Source organism: Urocampus carinirostris, chromosome 13 (assembly GCF_059441175.1).
Source record: "Urocampus carinirostris isolate Australia breed hairy pipefish chromosome 13, RoL_Ucar_1.0, whole genome shotgun sequence".
NCBI classification, from domain to species: Eukaryota; Metazoa; Chordata; class Actinopteri; order Syngnathiformes; family Syngnathidae; genus Urocampus; species Urocampus carinirostris.
The window spans coordinates 9,363,846-9,380,258 of record NC_142361.1 but is presented as its reverse complement, the minus strand read 5'-3'; the positions used below and the strand labels follow the sequence as shown (position 1 = coordinate 9,380,258).

Genomic DNA, 16,413 nt, shown 5'->3' with positions numbered 1-16,413 from the left:
TATGAAATAAATCAAAGATGGCTTTGAAAGAGGAACAATTCCATTTTTTTGGACACAGTTGGGTCACAATGATACAAGAATATTTTTGTTATTTTGTACATATTCTAACAAGATTGGTGATACTGTGAATGAAAGTACGCCATTCATATAACACAGTATAAGCCTCATGTCCATACATTTCAAAGGGTATTTTGTGCACTTTTTTTCTTATTGAACATAGATATTCCACTTTTTTGTAATTCTCTTTTAAGACTTATTACCAACAAATTCAGCATTTTTCTATGTTTGTATGATTTTACCATAATTATGTAAATTGTACTTTTTTAAAAAACATTTTTTAGCAAAATAAGAATAGCTGACTATGCAGAACGTTTTTCTGCCAAAATTCAGGTATGCAGGTGAAATTCCAGTTTAATTTACCGTATATCACGTACTATAAGGCCTAAAAGCCTTCAATTTTTTCGAAAGCTGACCAAGCGGCTTATGATAAAATGCGCCTCATATAGATCAATATTGAGTTGCAATAGGTCTTCCAACTACGGTAAGCAGCCGCCATCTTGAAGTGGTGCGCATTGCATGACGGGATATATGTACTGGGGTTTTATTTCCTAACCAATGTGTCAATCATCATTTGTATCGGTCACTATTGGCTAAAGTTTTTCAGGGGTTAAAGAGACGGGTCCTTTTTAGCATTTACAGGCTCTGATAGGCTAAAGCGGGGTAAAACAAAGCCTGCATTTGACCCAAAAAGATCTGAATTACAAGTTAGGTTGACATCGTACAGACACAGTGTCTGTACGTGTCGAGACAGGTATTTGCTTCTCAACAGCCAGCGGGCTGACGGAACGTTAATGGGTAAACAACGTTTGGCTGACCTATCTGATTATTTTGTTGACGTTCTTAGTGTAGCGCCTTATAGTCTGGTGCGCCTTATGTATGGACAATGTATGACCAAATACTATTTTTTGGGAGTGCGCCTTATAACCTGGTGGGCCTTATTCTGTAGAAAATACAATAATCTAATACTATGTGTTCAAGTGAATTCAACCTAGCATGCTGTAATATAAACTATTGTATATATGTGATTCTGGAGTGTACCTATTGTATTACTTGAAAATTATGGAAAAATTCACTTTTTTTTCTAGGTTCAGCTCAACAGTCAAGTAAATTATTTATATTTAATAAGGTATCAAAATGATATAATGTAATTACAATACATACAATTATTTTTACGTTATAAAAGCAAAATTCATTCGATATATTTTAATTGCTAGGCATCTTTTTTCTGTATTTAAGAAAACTTAGTAAATTGATACATACATTAAGCAAAGTTACTCGATATATCTCATTAGAACGTATGGAACAGTGGTGAGTGCAAAATTGATACATGCGTACAGGTGATTCTTAAAATAAAAGGTACTGTAGTTTGTTTCTCTTTCTAGCAAATTAGGAATAATTATTTTAAAATGAGCAAGGTTATCTTTTATTTTTTATTATATCTGAAAAAAAAACGACGTTAACATAAAGCTAGCATTCTCACCAGTCGGAAATGTGAAAGTGATTTATAGAAAACCATATCCATCGTCAAAATAAAACGTTTATCCTTATTTTTAACAAATAATATATATACTTAAAATTTGATTTTTTGGTTATATTTTAAAACAATGTTAACATAAAGTTAGCATACCAGTTGGAAAATGCATGCGTAAGAATTTTTCTCATCAATAGTTGGTTGTAAAAAAAAAGTTGATTATATTATATTCTTGTTTGTGACCAAAGAAAAATAATAGCTAAAATGAAAAAAGTTATCTGATTGGTTTTATTTTAGTAGAGAAAACGTAGTAATTTAAAAAAATCGAAAATATGTAAAATGAGTACAACTGTCTCATAACCAATATAGCAAAATATAAATACTATATTTTCAAATGAAAAAAAAAAAGTTATAATAGTATTGCAGTCATTCAGTAGCCTAGATGGTAAGGCGCCCGCTTTGAGACTGGGAGGTCGGTGGTTCGCGCCCCGGCCGAGTCATTCCTAAGACTTAAAAAGTGGTCGGCGGCGCCCTCTGTTGGCTGCGGCTGCATCGGCTCGCTACAACGGGTCAGGTGCAATCGACATTTCGTTCTGTGTACATTGTTACACAGAATGACAATACAAGGAAATTATTATTATTATTATTATTATTATTTTAGTTAGAAAATCAGTTCAAAAATCATTAAAAAAGAATAAAAAAGGAGCAAAACTATCTGACAGTGGGGTATGCTTTTTTTTCCTGCATTGTATGAAGTGTATGAGTGTTTAAAAATTAAAGCTATGCAAACCCCCAAAGGTTCTGTCAAAACAGTCTTATGGTGTTGGGTTTTTGCATGGCACTAATAAACAATTTTGCACAATTGCTGCTATGTGATTTTGTTTCTAAATCGGAATTTGTCTTTTACAAAGTGTAAAAGTGTCACTCATTTCCTTCAATCATAAAGTTACTGCCGCTTTTAAGTGGACAATAGACTGCATCAGGGTTCCAATGTATATACAGAGCTATGTTTAATCGCCTGTGTAGGAACAGAACTCAATTGTAAACCAAAAATCTCATTGGCCATGATTCTTTCTTTTTATTCAGATTGTCTGGCTTTTTCTCTACTCCCTCGCCGCCTCTCTCTTTTTTTCCATGCCCACAACAGACTCCAGAATTTGTTTTTGTTTTCTGAGCCCGATCACAATCAGGCAAGCAGGCAAAAAAGCTATTAAAAAAACACAGCCTTGACCTTCATTAGGATGCCATTGGGCGACTCGAAGAGAGGAATTCTTAAAATAGCCGCGACCGGCAACACTGTTTGTGGTGTGCTGATATGCGACCTATACCACTTTGCATTTTGAGAGAATGTAGTATGAGTTTGGCTGCCTATCAAACTTCAATACCGGTTGCTTAATGAGGGATATTGGTGTTTTGCCTGATTTGCGTGCACAACATTTGAAACCACTGACGCGTTGGCTTCTACTATATGTCAATGTTTGCAGCCGACATTTTTTTAAAATTGCCTCTCTTTGTACTTTTGTATCCAGCGCTGACAAACGTGAAGCTGTGGGCGATCGATCGGCAATGTTTCCAGACGATCATGATGCGGACGGGTCTCATCAAGCACACAGAGTACATGGAGTTTCTAAAAAGGTAAACGTGTCTATTATGAATGAATGGCAACATTACATGGAGTTATATATATATATATATATATATATATATATATATATATATATATATATATATATATATATATATATATATATATATATATATATATATATATACAAAATAAAAAAAGTATTAACACAAAAAACCCTCCCAACTGCCCAAAAAAGGGAAAATAAAAAACTCCCACCACATTTTGAATTGCTTTTCACTCATTTTAAGGATTGTTTTTCGTAATTGTAATAATATGTAGTCAAGTCAAGTCATGTTTATTTGTATAGCCCTTAATCACAAAGAGGGGGTGCATAGACCACAGATTATTTGAAACCACAGACTATTATTACACTATCCCCTGATCAAAAACCTACACGACGGCAAGGAAAAAGTCAAAAACCTCAACATGAGGAAAGTGAAGAAACCTTGAGAAGGGACCGCACATGAGGTAAACCCCCTTCCAGGATGACCAGGCTGCAATGGATGTTGCAATAACAATTAATACAATCATGTTGTTAACATGAAATATAGGTTATTTATATGCTATAGAATAGAAGTTTGTTTTAAGCTTAGATTTAAAAATTTCCACTGAGTTTGTAGATCAAACTCAGGGGGAAGAGCATTCCACAGCACCGGGGCCCGGACGGAGAATGCTCTCGAACCTGCGGATCTCTTCTTGGCTTTTAGGATCACTAGTAGACCAGCATTTTCAGAGCGAAGGCTCTGGACCGGAAAATAGGGGGGAAATTAAATCTGAAAGATATGAGGGAGCAAGTCCATGCATGATTTTGTATAATACCAACAGAACTGTAAAATCACATCTTAAGCTAACAGGGAGCCAATGCAGGTTAGCTGAAATCGGGGTAATGTGATCAAACTTTCTTGTCTTAGTTAAAGCCTCGCTGCAGCCAGCTGAAGGCTCTTGATTTTGGACTTCGGGAGACCAGAGAGTAGTGTATCACAGTAATCGAGACGGGAATTATAATCTCCGCATCCGATTGAGACAGCATAGGGCCAATTTTAGCAATGTTGAGAAGATGGAATAAAGCTGTACCAGTAATATTCTTAACGTGTGTTTGAAAGGACAGATTAGGGTCAAATATGACACCTACATTTTTGACTGGGTGATATTACATTTCCCTACAAATGTAGAGAAATACTACTAATGCTTTTTCTCATCATCTTATTCTCTCATCAATAGAAATTAATTTATGAAATGATAAAAATCATCTGCAGTTTTTAGGAGACTGTATTTTCTGCACATAGTAGTGGTAAAAAAACGAACAAAAAACACTATTAATTTTAAAAAAAAAAGCAAAAACATGTGAACTATCATAAAGGCTGAAACCCCAAAAATTGAAAAGCAAGAGAACCATTTAATATTACTGGAGAAATTGGAAAAATGGGCTTTGAAAGTCCTTAAAGGGCTTAAATTTGGCCATAAAAAAGGTGTATAAACTTTGATACACTATTCCCACAAGTTTTCCACCCACAAATTTAGTCCAAAATCAATACAGGAGAATTGAAAAGCATTGAAAGGTATCAATCAAAAATGAAACCGTTCATGTTCCGTATCATCACAATCATTATCAGGTTGCTCTGGAGTTTCCTTAAATGCTCAATGAACGATGCAACTTTGTTACGTTACTGTGGAAACTCACAATGACAAATGCACAAACAGACACATCTATGTTGCAAGCTGGCACTATTCTCTACTGTTAATTCTGCCCCGGAGTTGTCGTCTCGAACTACAGGGCTCTTATTTTACACAACACAGCCCTCAGTGGCATTTCCTTTCAGTGCAGTAGTAAATATGTGCTCATCTTTGTAATCGCTGACTGCTTCTGCGGTAGCTGCTATATTTAATGGTCACATGATCCAAAAACACGTAAGCTAGGCAACTTAGCGAAGAGCTGAAAACCGTGCACTTGTAAGTGGCTTGAGGTGTGCGTTGGCATTGCGCAGTTGGTGTTCTGCAGTCAAAGGCATTGATGCTAAATTCCCCATGCTTTGGGGGAAGGTGTGCGCTGGGCTTTAAACACGCCCGTAGCTAAAAACACACCGTAATGCATAATGTAGTAACAGAAAGTACAGTTACAAGGTTTTATTAAAAATAAGTTTTGTAATGCGTTTCAACACGTTGTTAGGATCTGGTACGCAACCTTCCCCAAGAGGGCACCACCTGGGTTTGGAACTTAGCACCGGTCTGTCCACACACCTGTCCCAAATGGTCCTAACACTTTATAATGCACAGGGTGGGGTTAATGCATTTCCACTGCCACGCCAGGTTTTTGTCTTTGGTTTCTTGTTTGGACATTTTGCTAGTAGTTCAGTGCCCAATTATTAGTTTGTTATTTTGTTGCTTGCATCTCTATTTCTGGTTTCCATCTCTTTTTCTGGTTTGGAAGTTGTTAGGTTTGGTCTGGTTTGGATAGTGTCTTGCTTCGTGACTACTTGTTTGTTTGCTACTTTGTACCTCCTTTTCTTAATAAATACCATCCTTATTTTGAGCATCCCTCTGCAGTTCCTGCTTTCCCTGCCCTTGGGTCTGTCACTGCCAAAACCTGCGTTAAGTGGCAACACAGGTTGTCATTGAGAACTAAGCAAGGGACCAAAAGCATTTTTCTTGTAACTGATACGTTATTCATGCCTTTGATGTGATTCATTATCATACTTATTTTATTTAGTCACTTTGTGATAGTCTATTATCATTTTAAAGGCCTGCCGACTCTTTTAACCGAGCACTCGCGTTTCTAGAGATAAAAGACAAATCAAACAACCCGTACAGTGTTGATTAAGATGAATGAGATTTGTTTCCGCATTACAATTCCATTTGTTTCATACGGTCCGCCGATGTGGTCATAACAAAGAAAAAGGCGTATCACCACCGATGGGTTTAGGTGCAAACACGCCACTTTTCCTCCCCACCGCGATGCTTCCGCTGCACCGGAGCGAATGAATCACAGTGATAGAGATCAAAAGCTGTCACTTTTTGACAGAGTTATTTCATGGCAGGCAGATGGATGCAACATGTCAATTCGCTAAAATAATGTTTGGCCACAGGTGTGGTGTTGTGGAATTGTCAACACCGGTGGGGGCTGACAAAATCCACCAAAATTTCTCTTGCGGGCATGAGATGGTCTAAGTGAGTGTGTTTTGCTCTTTCAATTTAAGGCTTGAACGACCTCAGATTGTTTTAAGACAATGCAGAAGTGATAATGGCCTTGTGTCGGTTTGATTTATTACCATACGAATCGGACTATAAGCCGCAACTTCTTTTCCCAAGCTTTCAACCCTACGGCTTATGCAACAATGCGGCTAATTTATTAACTTTTGTATAATGAACACCAGGGGCGGCCGAGCAATAGAGTTAAGAACGAGACAGGTAGAGTATATGTGTCAAGGAAGACGCAAGTTTAATGTAACTTCGTGCTTTGTGCATGAATAAAACTAGCAAACCCTCATGAAAAGGTGTCAATCGAAAAGGAAGCGCTAAATATCTCATCTCATCTCATCTCATTAGTTGTACCGCTTATTCTTATTTGGGTCGCGGGGAGCGCTAAATATATTGAGAATACTTTTACCAGTCAGAAATAAATGATAATCATAATTATAATTTAAAATGTACTGGATATGGCTTGTAATCAGGTGCGCCTTGTACTCCGAATTTTACATGCTATACATACAGGTTTCACCTTTTTTTAATTTAACCGTGTTTTATTCCAAAATAATAAAACATTTTTCCCAAGGGGCCATCACCACCCTAAACAAGTTCACAAGACTGTGAAATTATTTTTATCTTGTATCATGTTTCTTGATTCACTTTGAAAATATGTTGCTTCTAAATGTCATTGCACAACTTTTTACTTATGTAATTACTTACACTTGCACTTGATCACAAGAGGAGCACTTTACCTTCTGAGCTATTGTTTTTCCATCCTATTTCGGTATTTTAAGTCTTTTGCTATTATGTGTTTATCCCTGAGAGCAATGTCTAATCTCAGAACCCACTTTTTCCGACTCGCCTATCCTTCCACTTAATCCAAAACTCCTTCACATGTTCCTCTTTTTTTGTCATGTTTTTATCTGTTTTTATCTATGTATTTGTTTTGTCATTTTTATTATTTTTATCATAACATGACTGTTCTTTATTCTGTGTACAGCGGCCTTGGGTGTCCTGAAAGGCGCTTTGAAATAAAACCTGGCTGCTTTTATTATCAGCATTAATATTATCATTATTACCATTATTAATACTATGGTAAAATACTATACATAGCCATAATTATTTAGTATATTATTAGTACTCAATACTCCAACTCAATACAACATTTTATTTATATATGTACATTCAAGGAAACTGTGCGGGTCAGATGTATCGACATTTCGTTCTGTTTACACGTGTACTAGAATGACAATAAAGTAGATCTGAATCTGAATCTGAATATTACCATTATTATTCTTGTGGCAAACAATGTTCCTTTGTCATCAATGACAAGACAGTTCTAATGGAAAGATGTGTTATTATTATTAGTAGTAGTATTAACATTATCATTCTTGTTATTGTTTTCATATTATGTAGTGTTTCTTTTCTTTTACCATGTTTAACATTGTTGTTTTTAAACAATGTCAAAAATCTTATTAATAACTTTGCTAATTATTTGTATGATATGTTTTATTACGCTATATTTTGTTGTTGTAGAAAAATAAAAGAATACAACTTGAGATAAAAAAAATATATTTTTGTATTAGTTTGATTTATTGTTTACCATGGTTTTCTAACAATGTTATTTAAAATGAGTGGATATTTTCCCCACTTTTCTTTTTTAGTATACATTATTTTTTTTAAAATAAAAGATAATATTCAAAATTGTAATTTGGCAAAATGATCTGCCAGTGGGAAAAAAAATATATACATTTTTAGGTCTGACAAAGGATAGGTTTACTTTTTTTGCTTTTTCTCGTTGGACGCTTTGTTGTTTCCGAGACAAAAAAAAAATTATAATAACAACTAAAAAATGTGCAATATTTTAGGGATTTAAATTTCCAAAGATAAAATGTTGTTTACATTTGTTTCAATAACTAAATTGTTGGTATTCATTTTTCTGATTTTAAGATCACTTGAGTGTGTATACATGCACGAGCAATCAAAAAACGAATGGGCTAACCCAATCATTGCAATCACAATGATGGGATTTCTGTGAGTGTTTACATGACTTTATTTAATTGAAATGCTGGACATAGTTTCCATTCAGTCAGATTAATGTCAAATCAAATCATAAGTTGCTGGTAAATAAAACATATTTGTAGTATTATATAGTATTATCCTTTAGTGATCCCAAAGGCCAAGAAGAAATCTGAAGGTTAAAAAGCGTTCTCCATTTTGGCCCCGGTGCTGTGGAATGCTCTGCCCTCTGAGATTCGATCTGAAACCTTAGTGGAAGTATTTTGATTTAGGCTTGTAACACACTTGTGTTCAATAGCTTATGAGTGGTGTACCTATACTTCATTTTGAAGATGCAGGTGTATTGTCTGTAGAGCACTTAAGGGCTATCCAAATAAACATGACCTGACTTGACCTGACCAATCAAAAGTGTTAAAAATGACCTGCTCTTTAGTCACTGTAGAAATAGATTTGAGCGGTCTCTATTGTCTTTGATAACAAGGTAGAGAATTGGGGTAGGACGAAACATCGATTCGTGTGTACAGTGAAGAAAATAAGTATATGAACACCCTGATATTTTGCCATTTCACTTAAAAATCATGGAGGGGTCTGACATTTTGTCCTCTGTGAGAGAGATAAACTGAAAAGAAAAATCCAGAAATCACAATCATAACTTTATTTTGCCGTTTTCTAAAATCAAAATCTATCCCAAGATTTCATTTTTTTAACATCATATCCGGTATGTAAGTATTACCATAAGATTATTTTATTAGTGTTTCTGTAGTATTTTATAGCTATTTCCAAAGTAGTATTGGAATATTACTGTAGCTGCACTTAGTAGTATTTCTTTTGTATTACTTCTGTAGTAGTATTTTTTTCATTTTACTGTTATAGTAGTGGTATTTCTGGTTGTAATTTTTGTAGAAGTATTTTTGAAGTACTTCCATTGTAGTATTCTTTTAGTATTTTGGTAGTATTTTTTTTGTAGTATATCCATAGTGGTATTTTTGGTTGTATTGCTTTAGCAGTATGTTTGAAGTACAGCGTTGCCATAGTAGCAATGTTTTAGTCAGGAGTATTGTTGTAGTATTTCCATTGTAGTATAGTATTATTTTTGTTGTATTAATTTAGTATTTTTGGATTATTGCTTTAGTTGTATTTTTGTAGTGTTTCAGTTGTTTCAGTGGTAGTATTTTTGTATTATAGCACAACTGTAATAGTAGTAGTAGGAGTTTTGTATTATTTCAATAATAATTTTTAATTTTCAGATTGAAAGCAAAATAATATATTCGGTCCATGTATTTGGGTTGTTGCTTGTTTTTTAGGAAAGGAATTTTGCAATCATCAATTACCGGTACATCAAATCACAATCCTCGTTGGATCCCAATTATTAAGAAACGTGATATAAATCGAATCGGCACCTTAGTATCGTGTTAAAATCGAATCGTGACAAAAGTAAATCGCCCCAACCCTAGTAGTGAATATTGCAATTGGACATGGGACTCCAGGATAAGAAGGTAGTAAAGACCTAGAAGAAATAAAGAAGAAAAACAGGCAATAATATTTCTAAGCTTGGAGACTGACCTAAACAAATATTTTTGGGTCTCCTGATAAGTTAACATTTTGGAGGAGGTTTTAGGAAGACCCCTACGTTATGCATCCTACAATTTTGCATTTTGTAATATCACTTTTGCAATCTCTATTCTTCCCGATTTCAAAATGTTTGTTCCTTGCATGAGTGGCTGTGTGAGAGTGACTAACCAAAGCTCACTTCTTAGGAAAAACTGTTCAAAATATTCATGAAGCACACACATGGAGAAAACAATTACATTCGCATTAATGTCAGTCTCGACAGAGCCAGACGTTGCCTCGCAAGATAAAGATCACCTTCCTCTCTGTGATTGTATTATTTAATGGCCGGCGCATAGCCAGACGCTCATATACAGGATCCTCCAAAAGGTCAAAGTCCTATCGTAAGCCGCGTGATCATTAGCGCGACTGGATGTTTGAGTCCTATAGGAGATTTGTGTTACAAACTGGACAGCCAGCTGTTAAAGATTCAAATCTTACTTTAAAGTGGGTCGTTTTCAATGGGTTGTGGGCCTTTGCCTTGACAAAATAATGCTAAAAACAAAAAACAAAAACAAATAGTCGACTACACCCAGTAACAGTCGATGGCCATAATGCCCTGCTCGCTCTTTCATTGCTGTTGAGTAATCACCTGTTTGAAAGGAACCAAATCCCATTTAATTGTGATCAATGTTGGTTTCATTACACTTCACTGCCAATAATAACGGGTCCCCAGAAAGTTAGTGATAAGGGGCGAAAAGTGGAGAGCAGTGACAACAAAGATCAGGAAACAAGTGCAAAATATAAAAATGGTATACGAGTGTCTGCTAGTAAAGCTCTGCTTGAAGATATGGTAAATGGTTTATGGTTTACAAGTATGTACACCTTTAATAACTCCAAAATTACAATATTTTTCTATGTTTAGGTAGACATCTAGCTAATTTAAAACAGTTTTAGGGGGTTGCGTTTATGAGATGTAGGCTTATATGCAAGTGTATATGAAACTTAAAGTTGTTTTGGGTTTGCTGGTTTGCTGGGATTAAATCCAGCTACCAGCCTTCCTGCGCGGAATTTGCATGTTCTCCCCATATTTGCGTGGGTTTCCTCTGGGCACTCCGGTTTCCTTCCACATTCCAAAAAACATGCATTTCAGGTGGATTGGCTTGTCAGAATTGTCCCTAGGTGTATATGAGCGAGTGAGTTGTCTGTCTCTGTGTGGTCTGCAACTGGCTGGCAACCACTCCAGAGTTTCCCCTGCCCACTGCCCGAAGACGGCTGGGATGGACTCCAGCACCCCCGTGACCCTACTGAGGATAAGCAGTGCAGATAATGGATAGATGGATATCCTACCAACTTTGATTTAAACTGCGTAATCGTGGGGGGTGTAATAGTGGGTTGTGATTTAAGACCAGTTGAGAACCACTGCACAAGATATTTTGTGATAACATTTGTTCATGGTAGGACTTTTAAGCGTTTGGTGGTCAGGTGTAGCGCTGCAACAGCAAACGTCTGGGAGAGGGCAATTTTCTTTTTAATAAAACAAAAAGTATCTTACATAGGCTATTTTGCTTGTCTTACAAATGTTGAAGTGAATAGCACACATTTCTATGCATTTTTATTGTTAAGCTATATGGCAAACACTTGGTTTGCTTTTATTGTTGTATATTCTAGAATATTCTTTTTTTGTGCACTATTTTTGTACGCGCCCAAATCTTCAATGATTGAATAAAGAGGAGGAAATCAAAACTCTGTTTTAAAAGAAAACAACAGGTGACTAAATTTCTTGAAAAAAATAATCGACCAATTATGTGATCGTTAGGGAAAAAAAGTTAGTTGCAGACCTTGTCTTATCGTACTGTTGCTGGGGAAAAAAAATATGTTTTTAATTAAGGACAAATACAAAGAACATTTCATAGGAGGCCAGCTCCTTATTTTGAGTGTTGTTCATTGTTTTCACTATTAAATCATTGTCACTTTCAGCCAATCATGTTGCTGTTCTTTAATTTCCACACCCTTAAGTGCTAATTAGTTTTTGTGACCTTGTAATATTTAATTACAACAGGGTTTAGGACAGGATGGAATTCTCTCATCCGAAAGCTCTTCTCTCAGTCCTCGTTGCGAGTTCAAAATACATTCATGCATTCTTTCCTTATTTTGAGTGTCTACTAAAGTTGCTACTTTACACACACTTAACCGTCAAAGTAAAGCTCTGTGTTGAACACAGTAATACTTGAACTATGCCATGAAAGTAATCACTCCATTGTTGCCTCACCTCCACCGAGGAAGCTCGCTCGGAATAAAGATCGGCGGCGATGAGATGAATGCGATTACCGTACTATAATACAACACAGAAAATGTGTCAGGCGACAGAAGGAGGGAGTGAGACGGTTCATCATGATAAGCTCTTTGTTTGCCAACATGCCGTACTTCCTTCTTGTTCTCGATAACATTGGCCCACTCTTTTTCATTGAGCTCAATAACATCCATGTGGCGTTCAACGGAACTGCGAAAACTAAAAGTATCAGCGGTGCACACAGTAGCCTGATGTGTAACCGGAACCCTCATTGAAATATTAATAAGCATGTGCTGGGCCTGTACCATAGTATAGGCCAGCGCATATAGCATAATAATTATCTCCCTGTTGCCCTTTATGCATGCATTCTTAATGTGCGGATAACAAAAAAGCTTCTTTATTGAAATAGCGCTTCTTGTTCTTGTTCCTGCAGCGTTCCCACTTTCCACAGCCTGCAGGAAGACATTCTCAGCAAGTTGGCAGACGTCCTTGAGGAGGTGAGAACTCCATTCACACGGCTTGAAATCTTGTACATTTTAAGACTTTTTTGATAACAAAAGCAACTTTTTGTATGTATTGGACAAAAAATGAATTGCACGAATAGTTTTAAAGAGACACTGCAAGATATTTGACCACTAGATGTCACTGTATTGGATCTTGCAAGTGAAAACAAGTGCTACAATGCACAAGGAAGAATACAAACAATGGAAACTCAAGGTGACCGAACCAGGAGGCGCTAGATAACACTCATTGTCCTTTTAAAGCAGTGCTTCCTCATTATTTTCTGTCACAATTTATTTGGCTGCTCATTGTCCACGTCCAACATTTTATACATAGCAAGCAAACCGGTGTTTGCTTGTCTCCCTCCAGGGTCGCAGTGAAATTTTACGGGAGGAGACTTTTGTCCGTCTCTTTACCCCGTCTTGATTCCCTGTCTCGATTCCCCTGTCAGCGTCCGTGTTATTTTTTTTTTTCATGGGTCACTTGAAGGCCTGCTACACTTTGTGTCTACACTACATACTCTGTGTGGAGGCTAAATGTAAACAAAACACTCGGAGAACACCACTTCCCCCTAGTGTAGTGGAGTTGTAATTGCACTTTATTCTTGGATGGTTAAAAAAAAAGTTCCCTGAAGTACGATGCCCCCGCTCCTCCTTGACTGAGCCTGGCGCTCCCACAGGGGGCCCACCCCACTATTTGAGAACCACTGCTTCAAAGAATTGCTTTATTGTTTGTCCAAAGCAAAAAAAAAAAAAAAAAAGATTTGCAATAAGCGCTCAAAAGTTAGCGTCTGAGCTGCCATTCTTCACCAACTAGCCAGCTATTGAACAATGTACTGAAAATAAACAATAAATAATAAATTAACTTTCGCTGATTTTTATTTGGACAATGGCCTCAACCATTACCCTTATAAGGTCACTCTTCAACTAAAAACAATGTACAAAAGGGTCCTTTCTTTTGCTTTATTGCACATTCATATATACTTTACCAAAAAAACATCTTACCACAGTCTTGTGTAAACAGTACATTCAGACTGTACAACTAACCAAAATACCAATAGATTTTTTTTTTTTTAAACCCAGTAAAATAAAACATGCCAGAAAGTTACATAAAAATGCCAAAACATCCCTAATCCATCCATACTGGGTCACATACAATTCTTACAATATTGATAAAGACCCAATACAATTGTCTTCCACCGACAGGCTTTTCTCCCTTGGTCTATGGTTTTCACAATTTCTTTACGCACAAATTCTGTATGAATAGGATATTTTATTCAAACATAAATCCTCAAAGGATACATTCTAAGCTAAGCTGAGACAAGCTCACACCAATTCAAACAATTATTTTTTTTCTCCAACCTTGAGCAATTGCCCATTTTGCTGACAAGGCGAGGTATCTCTGGAAAATATTCGATCAAACAATTTGCAACAGGCAGCATTTTGCCCACCTTGATGTATAGATCTCGTTGCAGTTTTATTTACAGAGACACAACATGGCACTGCTGATTTCATGAGCCATTACATCAACTAATGGAAGTCTTTCACACAAGCTTGAGCATAAATGAATCCATTTACCTAATGTGGTGCGAACCTGTGTTTTAATGTTTTGCCGTGAGTGGAACAAAAATGAATGTTTTCCCACGCTCGTGTTCTTCGTACAAAGGCACTAATAAGACACATCTGCCCAGGGGCTGTCACAGTATGTTATCTTCAGTGAAAGCATTTCTTTAAGTTGAGTTTACCGCGACGTCGCCGTTGCGAAAACAAATGTACGGAGGTGAAATGACATTTGTAAGTACAAAATAAAAAACATGGTCTTAGGATAAGAAGTCGATGTGGCCGATACTGTAAATTTTAGTATTGATCCGATACCAAGTAAAAAAAGGGTAGAATTGGTCAATAACTATACGATACCAATACGTTATGATTTGAAATGTCTTGGTAATTGAATCATACCAGTATAGCCGCCCCCACCCATCCTTGAGTTAGTTCATTATTGTGATAGACACTGCACACAGATTTTAGGCAATGCACTGTATATATATTAACAAATAAATACTCAGCAAAAAATAAAATGTGTCAACTAAAACAACTGTTTCAGAACCAAAGTCAAGAGAATTAAGCTAAAAATACAGCAATGTAACTAAAATACTATTTAAAATGACTTATAATATATTCTATTGCACAATATTTTTAAAATGAGTTCTGAAATTGGAACAAGCCCAAACAATACAGTGTAAAAAAAACATTTAACACTACAAACAATAAAAATGTTCAAATAAACAACTGATTCAGAAAAAAAATCCAGAGAATCAAACCCCCCCAAAAAAAACCAGCAATATAAGGAAATACTATGTCAAAATGACACCTATAATATATTCTACTGCACAATATTTTTAAAATGAAGTCCGAAAGTGGAACTAGTCTAAACAATACAATTAAAAAAAAAAACATTTAGCACTATAAATAAATAAATGTTCTAATAAATAACTGATTAAGAAAAAAAAATACTCTACCATATAACACTGTCAACAAGAATACTAAAATATCTTCCATTATACAATATTTGGAAAATGAAGTTAGCTGTGCAAAAAAAGTGTTAATACAATATAAATATGATTATATCTGAAAATTATCAAACATCTGTGAAACCCATGGGCTGCGCGCCAAATGCGGCCCACCACATCATTTTATGTGGACCTGAAGACAATAATGAGGGATGCACAAGAGAAAAAATGAGTGTCAAACAATGACCTCCACCCACTGTAGCTGCATTTGCTGACTATCATTAATCAACCAGAGGACATTAAGGAAACCCTCCCCAATGTTATTTTACTTAAAAAAGTCACAACCCTCGCTGTTTAAGGCAATGTGAAAAGTACAAATTTTTAAAAATAGCACCTGGTTGTCTGCAGAAGTTAATAGAAGCCTTTTTAGCTCCTTTCTATGATATGAGATCAGCGATGTTCCCATATTCAGGTGAAAAAAAGACTAATGAAAAACAGAAAGACTTTAAAAATATTAATCCAATAATTTAATTTTGTGTTTTTGTACTAGTTTTGTCATTTCCCAGTCTGCTAGAGTTTCCCCGAGTTAAATAAATTAATTCTATTCTGGTTTTTCCTTTTCTTTTACAAATTTGCAGTTGGTAGACACAACAAATTAAATCTCAGTGAAGGAAAATAAATATTAAGGGAAAAAAATGAAATATTTGTTTTATTATCAAATCTTACCTCCTTGAATTATAATTTAATTGTTAACCTCCGAAAAGACCCCTAGCCCTCAGGCTACATTTCAGGCTATTTGATTTACTAGTATGTTCCTGAAAAATGTTTTTTTTCTACCATGTGGCACCCAAGCTAAAATGAGTTTGACACAATCCATGTACACTCTCGGTCAATGTTCCCTCTAATTTTCCATGGGTATGAGCGTTCACACAAAGTCGGTGAGTAACACTTGAAACAACAGTAGCAACAGCAATCCCAAGTGTGGCAACTAAGTCATTGTCAAAACTTGACATCACGTTACATTTTGCTGAGTTTCCGGCAATGCCAACATTTTTTGCACTATTAATGTATTATTGCAAAGGTTGTATGGCCTACAAGCATCATTTGTTTTTAAAAAAATTCTTGCACAAGATTTCAATTTCTTTTTTTTTCTGGTATCTTTTGTCGCATAATACTAACATTTTGGGGGGCTTATTTAGTCT

The 16,413-nt window shown here is 35.8% G+C and overlaps 1 protein-coding gene across 2 annotated transcripts in view; it reads left to right on the top strand.

Moving 5' to 3' along the window:
- The window catches only part of LOC148353681 (cGMP-dependent protein kinase 1), a 231,864-nt gene that overhangs the window by 153,859 nt on the left and 61,592 nt on the right, over window positions 1-16,413 (top strand). For both annotated transcript variants that reach the window (XM_088351757.1, XM_088351756.1), the window contains exons 4-5: window positions 3,061-3,166; window positions 12,635-12,698. In XM_088351757.1, coding sequence (XP_088207883.1) covers window positions 3,061-3,166; window positions 12,635-12,698 — 170 coding nt within the window. The remainder of the gene's footprint in view (window positions 1-3,060; window positions 3,167-12,634; window positions 12,699-16,413) is intronic.